Genomic DNA, 14,486 nt, shown 5'->3' on the forward strand with positions numbered 1-14,486 from the left:
AGGCATTGTGCGCTGGATCTTCTTTCTCTTGGACCTTGTGGCGGTGTGATCTGGGGAGAATGATATAGGATTTTTGTACATGTTTGTGTGTGTGTGCTTGTGCTGGTGGGATGTGATGTGATGTGATGACTTGCGATGGCTTCCTTCCAGACGGATATGCATGGTCCTGTGAAAGTGTGTAGGAATCCCATGCCGTAGTGTACTGGTATTAACTCCCATCGTAGCCGTCAGGTCTTATTCACGACAAGGTAGTTCAGTAGTTCACAAAGGCCAGATGGAGGGTCTACTTCTCGATGAATGGGTGGGTTCCCTTGCTGCTCTCCCATTCCGTTGAACGTACGTACAGCTCTGATTTTTATTTTTTCTATTTGGATAATCCTCCTCCACAGATCCCAGACGCCCAAGCTCATATGCGGCCGTGATTTGTGGCGCATTTTTTACCTTGCCGTTCAAGCAAGGAGGACAATGGGTCTGGAACAGGCATCTGGGGGGGTGGGAGGGGCAGAGGTTGTATTAACAGTCGTAACAGATGGTAAACAATGAGTATAATGGAGCGCGAGCTTGTTGGAGGATAATGATTACCGAAACAAATCGAGGGGGAGAGAGAGAGGGAGGGAGATGTTTGGATATGGATCTAGGAGGTACAAATGCCTAGCTTGAAGCCGTGATGCTGTACCTCCTATTGCAGCATCTGGTCCCATTGGAGCGGTTCAAACGGTCCAGAAAGAGTCGGATGGGAAGTGTAGCTTCGTTAATGGATGAGGGGGGTCTTTTTTGTTGGCAGTTTTTTGTAGAGACAGTGATAGATTATTGCCTATTGAGAATAAGCCCCATGCATAGGGGGGATCTATGATAATATCCAGCGACGCACTGCACCATCCATACCTCAGGGCCGTTCGACTCCAATCCTCCGCTTCAGCACCCCCGCATTTCGCCATGAAGATGCCATCGCCATCCCCACTCATCCAACAACCTCCGCCTCCTCCTCCACATCCTCCTCCCCCCTCCTCCTCTTCCCCGTAACCCTTCCCCCCTTCTCCCCAACCTTCACAAACTGATCCTCCAAAAACGCCTCACTAATCCGCTCAGGCGGGACTAGTTTTCCATCCACAAGCGTCCAGCCTACGCCTTGCATCTTCGCCCATTCGCGGCCGATGGACCAGCGGACGAGATCACCGGCGGCGTTGGCGTCTTCTTTGCTGTCGTGGCCTGGTGCTACGACGCCCTCCTCGGCGGGGGCGGATGTGGATGTAGACCCAGCAGCTGATGTAGCTGGGGCAGCTACAATCCCACCACCAGCTTGGATAGTCCTCCCCAAATGTAGGGAGACGAGGGTACGCAACGCATGTCGGTATGGTAGCCCCGCTTGGTGGGGAAATAACAGTGCCGTATCGATGACAGTTGGGTGGATGAGCCTAACAGCATTCAAATCATTCTCCAACCCATGCCCAATAACCGGCGTCCTCGGCGTCAAAAACCGCAGCAGCAACTCCCTCGCCGCCTCAGGTGACTCAACGACATGGAGTCTTTTCGCGCCTTTGAGTTTCTCGGCGTCGCTGGGGGAGGAAATATCAAGGGGGTTGGGGAGGGAGGGCGCGTTAGTGAGTTGTGCGGCTGAGACGCCGGACCAGCGCGTGTTGAGATCCAACACCTCGCCCAGGGGGCGCACAAGGATATCGAGGAGTGGGGTGCCGCTCGGCCAGGATGTGGCGGTGAGACGGATGAGTTCGAGGCCGTGGACTGTATATCCCATTTCGCCATCGATGCAGACCGGTTCATCGTCATCCGCCTGATCATTCTCGGGTGTGCTGATGAAATTAAACAGCGCAGCGAGGCGCTTGACTTCAGTCACTTTAAAGACGTGGGTAGTCGCTTTCGTGCACCCGGCGGAATCACCAAGAGCTTGTCCACAGCACCGGTACCGCTTCTCGCGCTTTGAGCCTTTGATATCTGTCGCTGAGCGGGAGGGGAAGAAGGGTTTTCCCCAGTGATACGTGCATGTACCCCCTGAGGTGAGGAGCCCGTCGGATTCGCGCCGCCCGGGGAAGACTTGGAAACGGGACTTGCATCTATCGCAGACTTCCCAGCCCTGGGCGGCTGCGAGCCCGGACTGTGCCGTGGCGATGGAGTCAGCGGAGGGTATGGAACTGACGTATCCGTGTGCGGAGAGGGAGGTGAGCGGGGTGAGGAGTTTGGGGAGGAGGGAGAGCTCGAGGTGTTGGGGTAGGCCGGTGGTTAGGGGTTTTGGAGCTGCGGCGGTGGGTGGGGGTTTGCTGGTTGAGGTAGCGGGGGCGGATTTGGCGGCTTCGGCATCGATGGTGGTTTGGCGCGCGGATTTCCAGTCGGCGAGGGGCATTTTTTTGTACCGCACTATGGTATTCTTGACGACGCTGGAGTGGATGGCTGGTTTGTCTTTGGCGGCTTGTTCTTCGATGTCGAGGGCCATGGTGATGAGTTCCTGGGCGGTGAGGAGGAGGGATTTGTTCGGGGGAGATTCTTTGGCAAGCTCGGTGTTGAGACGGACGAGTTGGTCGTGGAGGAGGTTGACGAGTTTGGTTCGGAGCTCGTGGGTTGCTGGGGAGTGCTTTAGGAGCCGCGGGTTGAGGGTCTCTGATTTTGCTGGTTTTGGGACTGATGGAGCGGCTTTTGGGGCTTGTTTTGCTGGAGCTGCCGCCTTCTTTGGTTCTGTCTTGGACATTTCTTCTGGTTTTTTTCCGGGAGCGAGACTGCTGGTGCGGCGAGGAGGTGGCGGGGATATTGGCCGCTTTTCTGAGGATGTAGAGCTTGACTCCTTCGCAGCCGCCTTGACTTCCGCGATATCTCCATGGCCTATCTTCCTTCGTTTTCGCTGCCCATCTTCAGCAGCCACTGCGATGGCCTGCTTCTCCGATGGTAGCTCTGGGGATGGCACAGCTGGTGAAGATTCGGCTGGCTTCATAGCTGGTGGCTTGTGATGTGCGAAGAGGCATTTTGGCAACAGGCAGCGATCGCTGTAGGGGCAGTCTATCTTGGAGAAGAGGCCCTTTGAGGTGAACATGGTCGCGGATGGAAAAGGCTAGGTTTGAGGTGTAGGATGCGGAACAAGGCTGAGGTTGACTCTTTATATATATGCCTTTAAACGGTATGATCTGGCTTGTAGGCTCGGGCTATCTGAGAACTGTTGTGCTGGTCAGAAATCTGCGTAATTCATGTCGCTGCACGTGACTTGGGTGAAGGCCAGGATGGAGAATAAATAGGGAAGTGAGTGTGTGATGCTGAGCCAGTGAGATGCTAAGCCAGTGATATGAAGCAGGCAAAGCTTCAATTTCAGCTTTCTTATCACCTTGACAGACTTACTGAGAATTTATATACGGGGCCTCCAAGTGCAGATTATGGATCCCTTTTGAGCCTCGGATGTTGAGAAGATGTAGTCGATAGTGTTACAGTGAGCTAAGCCATCAAAGATCCATCCTCACTCGCTAGTCACACTACAATGCCTGTAGACTGTTGAGCCCGATTGATGCCTCTATCCATCTGAGGCCGGCGTAGTTGTCGGTGGCAAGTCGTCGTCGCTGGCCATATCGCGTTTAGCGAGTGTCGTTGATTTACAGTACATACCAAGGTACTCCCTCGTACAGATCTGATCTCAGCGACGCAGTCTAACTACAACAGGGCTATTATAACATTGATTCATTATTATATCTTATTTACTTTTATATATAGACGCGCATTGTTATATCAGAATTTAAACAACTCTCTTCTGACCTTAACCCCGATCTCCCGTCGGAGTTAAGCTGGTTGCATCAGTAGCGTCGTCAGTTTCTCAGGGGTCTGGGCTCGTCGTCGTCATTGACTATGTGTGCCTGGTCTGGGTCTGCAAGGTGGTTTACCTTGCCTTTTTATAATTTCTGTTAAATACAACTGTTCATACGCATATTCACATTCAAGCCTTTTCTTGGATGCGCTCTAAATACCCACCTGCAATACTAATTCATTATCCAAGTTAATATAATTTCTCGTCAATAAATCAACAAAATATCTCATAGAACAAACCGCGACCACCTTTTTACCGCCGGCCCTGGCTGCCAACCCCGCCATGGCAGACCATCTCTGTGTCCTCGTTCACGGGTACGCCTCTTATGTAACCTGTCTGAATGCAGCTCTAACACATATCTGCTCAAACCAGCCTCTGGGGCAATCCCAACCATCTCAAGAACGTCGCCAAGGTGCTCCGTGAGAAATACAGTGAGGACGAGCTCCACATACTGGTCTCCAAGCGGAACAGCGGAAGCTTCACCTACGATGGCATTGAGCTTGGAGGACAGCGTGTGTGCCAAGAGATTGAAGAAGAGCTGAAGCGTCTTTCGGAAAGCGGCCAGACAGTCAAGAAGTTGAGCATGGTTGGGTATTCTTTGGGTGGCCTCGTAGCGCGGTATACCGTTGGTCTCTTGGAATCGCGAGGCCTTTTCGACAACATTGAAGCAATTGTAATTCACAAATCCTCACAAATTTAGGACGTCGAGCATACTAACTAAGCCGTAGAACTTTACCACCATAGCGACACCCCACCTCGGGGTAAGATCTCCAAACCGCGCCGTGATAAGTCAGATCTTTAATGTGCTCGGGCCACAAATGCTGTCCATGTCCGGGACGCAACTATTCATGGTCGACAACTTCCGCGAGACTGGCCGGCCCATCTTGGAGGTTATGGCGGATCCAAATTCCATCTTCATTACGGGACTGCGGAGGTTCAAGAGGCACTCATTGTATGCGAATATTACCAACGATAGAACCGCACCGTTCTACACTACGGGAATCTCCAAAATCGATCCGTTTGTGGACCTGAAGGCGGTGGATGTGGGGTACCTTGATGGATACGAGGACGTTATTCTGGACCCAACGCGGCCGTTTTCGCCCAAGGAAAAGAAAATCCTAACATTTTATTCCAAACTCAAGCATGACGCATCCTTTTTCTTCAGGAACCTCCACATTTTTGCCCTCCTTACAATAGTTATCCCAATCGGCACGCTTGCCTTCATCACCTATGCTGGCATCCAGACTATACTGAGTAGCAGCAGGATACGGCTGCATGAGTCTGGCAAAGCTGGGATTGACCCGAGCAGCTATCGGACACCCTTCCTGCTGGACATCCGCGAGGCAGTCGAAGATGCGTATGGGAACCTCAATAGTGCCCAAAGCCAACAGTTCCTCTCCGCCGCTCCCAGCACTGCTGGATCGTCAGAGGATGAGTCTGAGGCCAGCGGACGGCCGTTAATGGGGAACCAAGCGGCCGAGAAGCCGTCCCGTTCGACTACAAAGGGTTTAACAAACGGCAATCCTGGTACCGACATATCGCCCAAAGAGACGCCGACTCTGGCCCTTGCCCCCGAGCAGTTTACTATCATCCGGAACCTTGATAGTGTGGGCTGGAGGAAATACTTTGTGCATATTCACAAGCAGCGACATAGCCATGCTGCGATTATTGTACGAAGGGATAAGGAGGACTTTAGTGAGGGGTTTGTGGTGCTGCGGCATTGGTTGGACGAGTTTCTTATGGAGTAGATGTTGTAAGGATTCGGTTTTACGTTGGTGCTGAATCATGGGGAGTTGTGTCGGTTGTCAACGACTTGATTTGGAAATTTCTTTTGATATTGCAACTCTAGATTTTTTAAATTTTGATAGGAGGCGTTATATAGAAAGGACGGTCTCTTGTATTTGGACGGGTTATAGTTATCGGATTAGATTTGAAGGTGTATTTATAGATGTTTTATTGCTACTCCTCTCAGGGGCGTTTAATACAAGGATAAACAATGGATATTAATTTTGGCAGAACTGATGCCAGCAATTACCCCAGACGAATAATAACCCCGAAACCGTTGAGTTCAGGATACTCATTTGACATCCACATCCACATGAGCAGGGCACTTGGTCAAATGAGTGTATAGTTCGGTGTCAAACTCTGAGCGCCAGATCTATACTTATTTACACGGAATTTAGAGATCTGACCTTCTCCTTGGCATTACTGCCAAAGTCTACAGGTGGCCCTGAGCTTCCAGTCAACATAGCCGTCTTCCCCGTGGTATCAGTGACCATCATCTGCGCCATCATATTCCTGCCGACCACATCGTCGTAGACTTTTTTGGCCGCAGCAGCACCAGTTCCTAGACAGTAAATTAGCTAATCTCTACTTGTGCGGTTTATACATCAAAGTTTAAAAAAGCAATTTATAAATTCCCATCATCTTCATAAAAACGAACTCACCAGGAGCTGGACGAAACTGATTGGGATGCGTCAAAGCGCGACCAGCCTCGATGTTGTCAAACTCAGAACAGCATGTACTTCGACCTCTTCAGAAAGTCCCACACGTGGTACAGAGTCTGGTTTGGGGTTGGCGGAGTCCAGAGCTCATGGTTCTCGATGGCTCTAGTTATCGGGGCAGCCACCCCAAGATTAGCTCTTCTAGATTATATGTGGAGCACGATCGTAAACTCTGGGGAGGTTGAGCAAGGTCTCACTGTATCAATTCCCCGAGTTTCTGCTCCATCGCCGCGCGCTTCTCTGGGGCTGGGGCGGCAGGCATGGTTGTGGAGGCTTGCGTGGGTATGGAGTACGTATGGAAATTCAAGATGTTGGTAGTATGAGGCTTGAGCTGGTGATGGGGGGGAGGTATTTTTTTTCAAGATATATTACAGGTTGGTAGAGCGGCTGGGGTGAATGAATTATGGTTCACACCGCGTATGCTATCGGTGTAGTGGAGACCATAGTGGACAGCCCCTGAATAGCTTATGCAGGCTGTATTATGTAAGTCAACGAGACACGTCCTCAACACAGCCAAAAGAGACGGGGATCTGCTAGTGGTGATGGGCGTGCAAGCTGAATTGAGATCTTCAAGGATAGGAGAGGATAGGAGAGGGTTAAGGGTGAAGGAAGCCCAACATGTTGTGGCGGTTCGACCCTGGAACTTGGCGCCACAGAACGGCACAGAATGCCACGGAAATACCACAGTATGATGAAGTGCGTACAATTGCGGCAGGTAGTACAGTCTATGAAGAGGGGTGTAGTTGTATAGGTATAGTACTGTATTTCCACAAGATGAGATCTGTTGAGTACAACTTATATAGAGTAGTTTGTACAGTAAAGCACAGTCAACATTCAACATTCGCTCTATCTAAACCACGTGATATCACTCAAACGCACGGTGATAGAGGCTTAAGCTGGGTCGAGTAACTGGCAGTTTTAGAGGCACGCACATGTCATTGATACTGACGATAAATTGACGATAAATTGTTGGTTGTTGCACTTGATTTGGCTTGATTTGATTGGTTGAATCATGTGAAACCCTAGCTTTCTCTCGACCTTTGGGTCTTTAGTTTGGGCCATGATCTAAGACCGCCTTGGCATCACGCTAACCTACTTTGAGCTCCAAGCCCTGACCGCTAAGGTACCCTCAACTGTATATTCCCCTCCTATCCCTCTCATTCGCTACCCCGTTGAGCTGTCCACGATCCCATATATTTCCCCGTCACCGTTTCCCTTTCTTCTGTGGACAAAGTTGGGATTCACAAGGCATCATGGCGTCCGAAACCAAAAGCGCCAATGGCTCCTCCGAGAGCGACTTTGAGTTTATAGAAACTCCAAAGGTTCACACGCCAACCTTTGAGAAGTTCGAGGAGTGTGGTGTCAAAACCACGGCTGTAAGTCTACCACACCAGGAGCTCTCCTGAAGCTTGATTTGCAGAGCGTATTTGTTGAGCCATACTGACTGCAAAATTATAGTATCCTGCGATCAAGAATGCCCCTCTCCCAGCTGATGGCCCTGGATCCGAAAGCTTCTCTAACATCGCCCTCTTCTCACTGCTGTTCATTGTGCCCGCATACACGGCCTGGAAAGTCGGTGGCGGTCTGAAGACGACGATTTTTTTCGGCCTCTTCACCTCGATCCCGCTCCTGATTTCCTTCTGGTACCTTAACTCGACCCTCGGCCCCCGCAAGAATGAGAAAGTGAGACTTCCGGGTCGCCCGATCGAGCACTACCTCACCTTCAAGAACGATGCCGATAAGCTCAAGTACCGCGGAAGGACCAAGATCCCAATCGAGACCTTCCACAACATGTACTTTGAGGGCGATGTTGAGTTCAACGGCGACTGCCTCGAGGTCCTCGAGTACCGTGCCGACTGGGCCAGCTTTACTTTCACCATCAGCTTGTTCAAGTTCATCTTCTTCCAGTTCGCACCGGAAGTCATTATGCACACTCGCTCGCAGGGTACGTTTATGCATTCCTACTTCTGTAATACTATATACTAATATTTGGCAGATGAGGAGCAGGTCAGAGATCACTATGACAGAGGCGATGATTTCTACGGGTGGTTCCTTGGACCACGTATGATTTACACCTCTGGCATTATTTCCGACATCACTAAGGAGGAGACACTTGAGGAGCTCCAAGATAACAAGCTTGCCATCGTTTGCGAGAAGATTGATCTTCAAAAGGACGAGCGCATGCTTGATATTGGATGCGGCTGGGGAACTCTAGCCAAGTTTGCTAGTGTCAACTTTGGCGCTCAAGTTACTGGTATCACCCTTGGCCGTAACCAAACCGCCTGGGGAAACAACGGTCTCCGCAAAGCTGGCATTACCGAGGAGCAGAGCAGAATCCTCTGCATGGACTACCGCGATATCCCAGTTCCAGAGGGCAAGTACCACAAGATCACCTGTCTCGAGATGGCTGAGCACGTCGGTGTTCGCCACTTCAAGTCTTTCTTGAGACAAGTTAATGACATGCTTGATGACGATGGAGTTTTCTTCTTGCAAATTGCCGGACTTCGCAAGTCGTGGCAGTACGAGGATCTTATGTGGGGTCTTTTCATGAACAGATACGTCTTCCCAGGCGCTGATGCTTCTACCCCGCTTGGATTCTTCGTCGACAACCTCGAGGGCGCTGGCTTTGAGGTCAAGTCCGTTGACACCGTTGGTGTCCACTACTCCGCTACCCTGTGGAGATGGTACAGGAACTGGCTCGGAAACCGTGACAAGGTTGAGGCCAAGTACGGCAGCAGATGGTTCAAGGTAAGTTATATTACACTACAGACAGAATAACGACTAATGGCGCTTTTAGATCTGGGAGTTCTTCCTTGCCTACTCCACCATCATCTCCCGTGAGGGAGGTGCTACCTGCTACCAAATCACCCTGGTCAAGAACATCAACTCTACCCACCGTGTTGAGGGCATTTCGACCCAGTTTGCTCTCACTGCGGCTCTTGCCAAGGGCCGCGCAGACATTGCGGCCAATGCTGCTGCCAACGGTGTCAAGGCCTAAATATGAAATGCCATCTAAATATTGTTATTGGCATGTATGATACGTATGATACGACGACTACAAATAGCCCAAAAGTAAGGGCGCGGTATTTGGACTATACTGTTTATGCCATCTAGATGTAGCTAAAAAGCTGTGCAGCGATTTAGCATGAAGAGAAACATGGGTTTATTATGATGGCAATCAAATAGAAGGAGGTATTGGGATACTTAAAAAGGCGATGATCATTTAGCTACGTAAATGCGAGTCGATGCCATAGATTGGTGGAAATGGAAAGTTATGATTGGTTTAAAAATGATTTTAAAAACTGAATGATACTTGAGATTGATTGTAAAACGAATCCAAATATATTTACCCCATACATTGGGAACGACCAACCTGTCCTGATAACAATTGATGCCTAAGGTGCATATACTCACTTCAGGCGGCAGTGGCGGGACAGTGGCTGGGTTGGCTAATTTGCGGCGGCGGAACTTGCCTCCGTCCTGGGAACCCAACTGGGTAACTACCGTCGTCAGCGACGTAGGCCGCCGCGCATCAAAACTTGTAGTTGGGATTCACATCTCAACCTTTTGTATCAGCTTTCGTTTTGTATCCAATTTTAGCATTTTTTTCCTTCATATCGCAATGTTTTCGGGCTCCAACTCGTACCTGGGCGGAAATGCCGGCCGCCCTACAGGCCCGCCGCAGCAGCAGCAGCAGTTCAACTCCTATAACCAGAATCAACAACCAAATAGCTTTCCTCAGCAACAGCATGCCCAAACCGGGGGGTTTCAGATGAACCCGCAGCCTACGGGCTTTCAACCTCAGCCGACCGGTTTCCAGCAGCCTGCGCCGTTGCAATCCCAATACACTGGCTTCCCAGGCGCCCAGCCTCAATATGGCCAGCAGCAGCATGACTTTGGAGCTCCGCCGATGCCAATGCAGCAACCTCAGCAGCAGCAGCAGCAACCCCAAGCACCGGTCCTACCCCAGCCGACGGGGTTTAGCCAAATGGCAGCTTCCTTCCAGACGGGAGATTCGAAACCAAAGGGCAGACGACAACCACAAGCCAAGTCGACAAAGATACCGAGCATACGGCTATCGTTCATTACCGCTAAAGACCAGGCGCAGTTCGAAACTCTCTTCAAGTCTGCTGCGGGGGATGACCAGGCCCTCTCGGGAGATAAGTCTAGGGATATATTATTACGATCAAACTTAGACGGAGACTCTCTGTCCCAAATATGGTATGGATAGGTCTCGCTGTCAGATTTTCACCGGCTAACATCAGTAGGACTCTTGCGGATACGACAAGATCAGGACACTTATTGTTCCCCGAATTCGCATTGGCTATGTATCTATGTAATTTAAAGCTCGTTGGCAAGCAGTTACCACCATCGCTTCCAGAGCATATTAGAAACGAAGTTTCAAGCATGGTCGATATTATAAACTTCGGCGTCGCTGACGATGCGCCTCAACCAAGAACGAACGTCCCCGACTTTAATACTCGATCTTCAACTGCGTCGCCCCCTACGATCCAGCAGCCGCAACCAATGGCATCGAACTCCCAGCTACTTACAGCACAAATGACCGGATTCCAGCAGCCGCAACAAACTGGCTTCCAGGGAGGGTTTCAGCCGCAGCCAACTGGGTTTGGTGGTCAGCAGCAAAACTTCCAAAATGCGACCAACCCGCAGGCTACTGGCTACACTGGACCACGGCCACCAATGCCTCCTATGCCAACTGGGTATGGACAGGGTGGCGGCTTAATGCCCCCCGGTGGTGGGATGGGAGGCATGGTGGCGCCACTCAACGCCCAGCCAACAGGAGTTCCTGGCCAGTGGGGATTGGTAAATGCCCCAGCTACGGGGCTTCCCAACATCGATGCGCTGCAAGCTCGCATGATGCCTCAGCAAGGCCGCGAGCAAGGCAACTTCACCACCGCTGGCTTGTCTGGAAATGCTGTTATCCCATGGGCTGTGACAAAGGATGAGAAGACGAGATATGACTCTCTTTTCAAGGCCTGGGACGGTTTGGGCAAGGGCTTCATTGGTGGCGATGTTGCTATTGAAGTCTTTGGACAGAGTGGCCTCCCTAAGCCTGATCTCGAAAGAGTTTGGACTCTGGCAGATAACGGAAACAAGGGTCGCTTGAACATGGATGAATTTGCAGTTGCCATGCATTTAATCTACAGAAAGCTTAACGGATACCCGCTTCCTGCTCAACTGCCAGCCGAGCTTGTGCCGCCTTCGACTAGAAACTTCAACGATTCTATTGGAACTGTGAAGTCTCTTCTTCAGCAGGAGTCTGCATATAGAAAGGATTCTGGCGCCAACCTGCTTCCCCAGAAGACTGGCGTCAGCTACTTGAAGAACCACTCGTTCCGCGGCGATTCGAACCAACTTAGGAGCAATCGTAAAGATGCCACCGTTTTCAAGAACAACGACGACGATGTTGGATATAAATCAAGCGCTCGTAGACGCTTAGGCACTGGATCACCACGCCCAGAATCTCCGTCCTCGACTACAAGCGAAGACCTTACCTTGGACCAGCTAAAGAAGAAAATCCGCGAGAAGCAAGTGGTTCTTGACGCGCTCGACTTCAAGGATGAGAATGCTGCCGAGGAGGATGACGTTCTTGACAGACGTGATCGCCGGGAAGCGGATGAGCTTTACAGGCGCATCCGTCGTGTTCAAGAGGACATTGACAGCCACCCAGACGCAGCACTCCGAAATGTGGACTCAGGGGCTGAACGCCGCGCCCTGAAGCGTCAATTGCAGACGCTAACAGATAGCCTACCTGACATCGCAAGCCAAGTCCGCCGCACAGAGCGCGCCATCGCCGAAGCAAAGCTTGAGCTCTTCCGCCTTAAGGATGCCAAGGCTCACCCAAGCACTGCGTCAAGCATCGTTGGAACTGGACCAGGTGGTTCCGTGACCGAGTCAGACAGACTCAAGGCACGAGCTAAGGCTATGATGCAACAGCGTTCTGCGGCCCTTACCGGAAAGAAGATCGAGACTGTTGATGAGGACCTTGCAGCTCCCAAACGTCTGGAGGAGGAAAACATTAAAATCAAGACGGAACGTGAGAACAACGAGAGAATGGTCAAGGATGTCGAGGATAGCGTTCGTGAGTTTGCGCAGGGTCTTGAGGATGGCTTAAAGGAGGGATCTCAAAGTTCGTCGAGCGAGCATGAGAAGCGCAGATGGGAGGACGGACTTGGTGTTGAGGACGAAGTCAAGGATTTCATCTTTGATTTGCAAAGGTCGACCAGAAGTGCCAGGGTTCGCAATGAAGATCGTTCTACCAGTAGAGGCACAGTGGAAGATAGACGCGATCGCGATACTTCCGCATCCCGTTTCCGAAGCAGTGCTTCGCCAGCGCCGACAAGTTCCCGCCAAAGCTCCTCCCCCGCACCAAGTGGCGGCGGTGGCTCGTACGCCTCTTACAAGACCCCTGAAGAAAGAGCTGCCTTTATCAAGCAGCAGGCTGAGCAACGCATGGCTGAACGTCTGGCTGCCCTGGGTATCAAGGCTCCTTCCAAGTCTGGCGAGAGCGCTCACCAGAGGGCAGAGCGCGAGAAGAATGAGCGGGCAGCTAAACTTCGCCAAGCTGAGGAGGAAGATGCGAAGCGCGAGAATGAGAGACAGGCGAGAATAGCTCAGGAGGAGGGTCGCCCTGCGCCAGCAGCTGCTGCCTCCCCAGAGGTTGCCAAGAAGCCACCCCCACCTCCAACGAGGAAGGCTGCTAAGAGCGAGGTGGAAACCCCAAGAAAGGCTGAGGAGGACAGAGTCCATCAAGAACATGAGGCTCAGCAGATAGCAACTAAGGAACTGGAGTAAGTCTCATTGACGCTAATGATGGAAATATGCTAATTTTATAGGGATGATGCACAGCGCCAGGAACGCGAGATTGCCCAGGAGCGCGAGGCCACCGAAGCCCGCTTGAAGGCCCTCGAGGAGCAAGTCAAGGCCGGTAAGATCAAGAAGGAAGAGGAGAGGCGCAGAAGGAAGGCAGCGCAAGCCGAGGCGAAGGAAAAGGAAGCAAAGCTTGCCGCCCAGCGTGCTGAGATTGAAACTGCTCGCCAACGCGAGATTGAGCTTCAGCGTCAACTTGAGGCCATTGATGACGAGAGTTCGTCGGACGAGGAGGGTCCCCAGGACATCACTCCCCAGGCAGCAACTCCTCCGAGAGCCGCCGAGAAGCAGGTATCCCCACCAGCGCCAGCGCCTCCTATCATCACGGCAACCTCTCCCCCATCAGCTGCGGCCAGCACCTCGAACATCAGCTCCCCACAGGCAGATACCGCCACCCGCAACCCCTTCTTCAAGAACTTGGGCCAGCCGATGGTTCCAGGAGCAGGCGCCCCTGTTGCATCGCCCCCCGTCGCATCGCCTCCTACACAGGACACAAACCCATTCCATCGTCTTCCTCCGCAACAAGCTGCCGCCAAGGCTCCCGAGCCAGTCCAGCCCAGCCCAACAGGCGCAAGACCTTCTCGCGTCCGCCCAGAAGAAGACGAGTGGTCCGTTGTCGGTTCCGACCGCGAGGACTCCTCCGACGAAGAGGAAGGACCTGGTGCCGGAAACGCACGCCAGCTTGCCTCGATGCTATTTGGAACCATGGCGCCTCCCCGCCCACTTTCTGCTGCCGATGACACACGCGCTTTCTCCCCGGTTAGCCCTGGCGTGACGTCCCCAGTGGCCGAGACTCCTACTCCCACTGGCGCTCCACCAGCACCTCCCCCACCGCCTCCAATGCCTGGTATGGGCGCGCCGCCTAGTGCACCACCGCCACCTCCTATGCCTGGTATGGGTGCTCCTGGTGCGCCACCTCCGCCACCACCTCCTCCTCCAGGTGCGGGACCACCTCCGCCTCCGATGCCGCCTGCAGGCGGACCGCCAGCGGCGGGTAGACCTATGGCACTACTTGGCGAGATCCAGGGCGGTCGCCAGCTGAGGAAGACGCAGACGAAGGATAACAGTAGCGCTTCGGTTGCGGGTAGGGTTTTGGATTAGTTTGTACAAAGATAGTGGAGGTGTTGGGATTTGGATGAGGCTTGACGAGGTCGAGTAGAGTGTATGGTACATAGCAACCCCCTCGGGGTTTATTCTAGAAATCCTTTACCTTTATAACCACGCACATTTGTCTCATAGGTCTTTCGTGGATAATGGTCATGTATTGAATTTGTTATGGATCTCGCGGCATCCACATC

At 52.1% G+C, this 14,486-nt stretch overlaps 5 protein-coding genes across 5 annotated transcripts; 3 read left to right on the forward strand and 2 right to left on the reverse strand.

Moving 5' to 3' along the window:
* Positions 1-704: 704 nt before the first annotated feature.
* On the reverse strand, positions 705-3,675 carry REX3 (RNA exonuclease 3). The gene is made up of 3 exons (XM_018276563.2): positions 3,337-3,675; positions 872-3,157; positions 705-814 (listed from the first exon to the last, which is right to left on the reverse strand). Exon 2 carries the CDS (start codon positions 3,035-3,037, stop codon positions 962-964), a length of 2,076 nt encoding a protein of 691 aa, XP_018127724.1. The 5' UTR covers positions 3,038-3,157; positions 3,337-3,675; the 3' UTR covers positions 705-814; positions 872-961.
* A 183-nt stretch (positions 3,676-3,858) lies between these two features.
* On the forward strand, positions 3,859-5,807 carry VE01_07128 (uncharacterized protein). The gene is made up of 3 exons (XM_018276564.2): positions 3,859-4,107; positions 4,166-4,466; positions 4,522-5,807. The coding sequence occupies exons 1-3, from the start codon at positions 4,076-4,078 to the stop codon at positions 5,539-5,541; spliced, it is 1,353 nt and encodes a 450-aa protein (XP_018127769.1). The 5' UTR covers positions 3,859-4,075; the 3' UTR covers positions 5,542-5,807.
* A 154-nt stretch (positions 5,808-5,961) lies between these two features.
* VE01_07129 (uncharacterized protein) lies at positions 5,962-6,559 on the reverse strand (the record flags this gene model as incomplete). Its single annotated transcript, XM_018276565.1, has 4 exons — positions 5,962-6,140; positions 6,237-6,256; positions 6,319-6,438; positions 6,495-6,559. 4 exons carry the CDS (start codon positions 6,557-6,559, stop codon positions 5,962-5,964), a joined length of 384 nt encoding a protein of 127 aa, XP_018127732.1.
* Positions 6,560-7,467: 908 nt separating this feature from the next.
* On the forward strand, positions 7,468-9,630 carry MT2 (Sphingolipid C9-methyltransferase 2). Its single transcript, XM_018276566.2, has 4 exons — positions 7,468-7,673; positions 7,756-8,242; positions 8,294-9,045; positions 9,095-9,630. The coding sequence occupies exons 1-4, from the start codon at positions 7,551-7,553 to the stop codon at positions 9,293-9,295; spliced, it is 1,563 nt and encodes a 520-aa protein (XP_018127771.1). The 5' UTR covers positions 7,468-7,550; the 3' UTR covers positions 9,296-9,630.
* A 167-nt stretch (positions 9,631-9,797) lies between these two features.
* Positions 9,798-14,413, forward strand: PAN1 (actin organization and endocytosis protein). The gene is made up of 3 exons (XM_018276567.2): positions 9,798-10,518; positions 10,566-13,109; positions 13,155-14,413. Exons 1-3 carry the CDS (start codon positions 9,920-9,922, stop codon positions 14,287-14,289), a joined length of 4,278 nt encoding a protein of 1,425 aa, XP_018127772.1. The 5' UTR covers positions 9,798-9,919; the 3' UTR covers positions 14,290-14,413.
* Positions 14,414-14,486: the final 73 nt, after the last annotated feature.

This window comes from Pseudogymnoascus verrucosus, assembly GCF_001662655.1.
Source record: "Pseudogymnoascus verrucosus strain UAMH 10579 unplaced genomic scaffold scaffold_42, whole genome shotgun sequence".
NCBI classification, from domain to species: Eukaryota; Fungi; Ascomycota; class Leotiomycetes; order Thelebolales; family Thelebolaceae; genus Pseudogymnoascus; species Pseudogymnoascus verrucosus.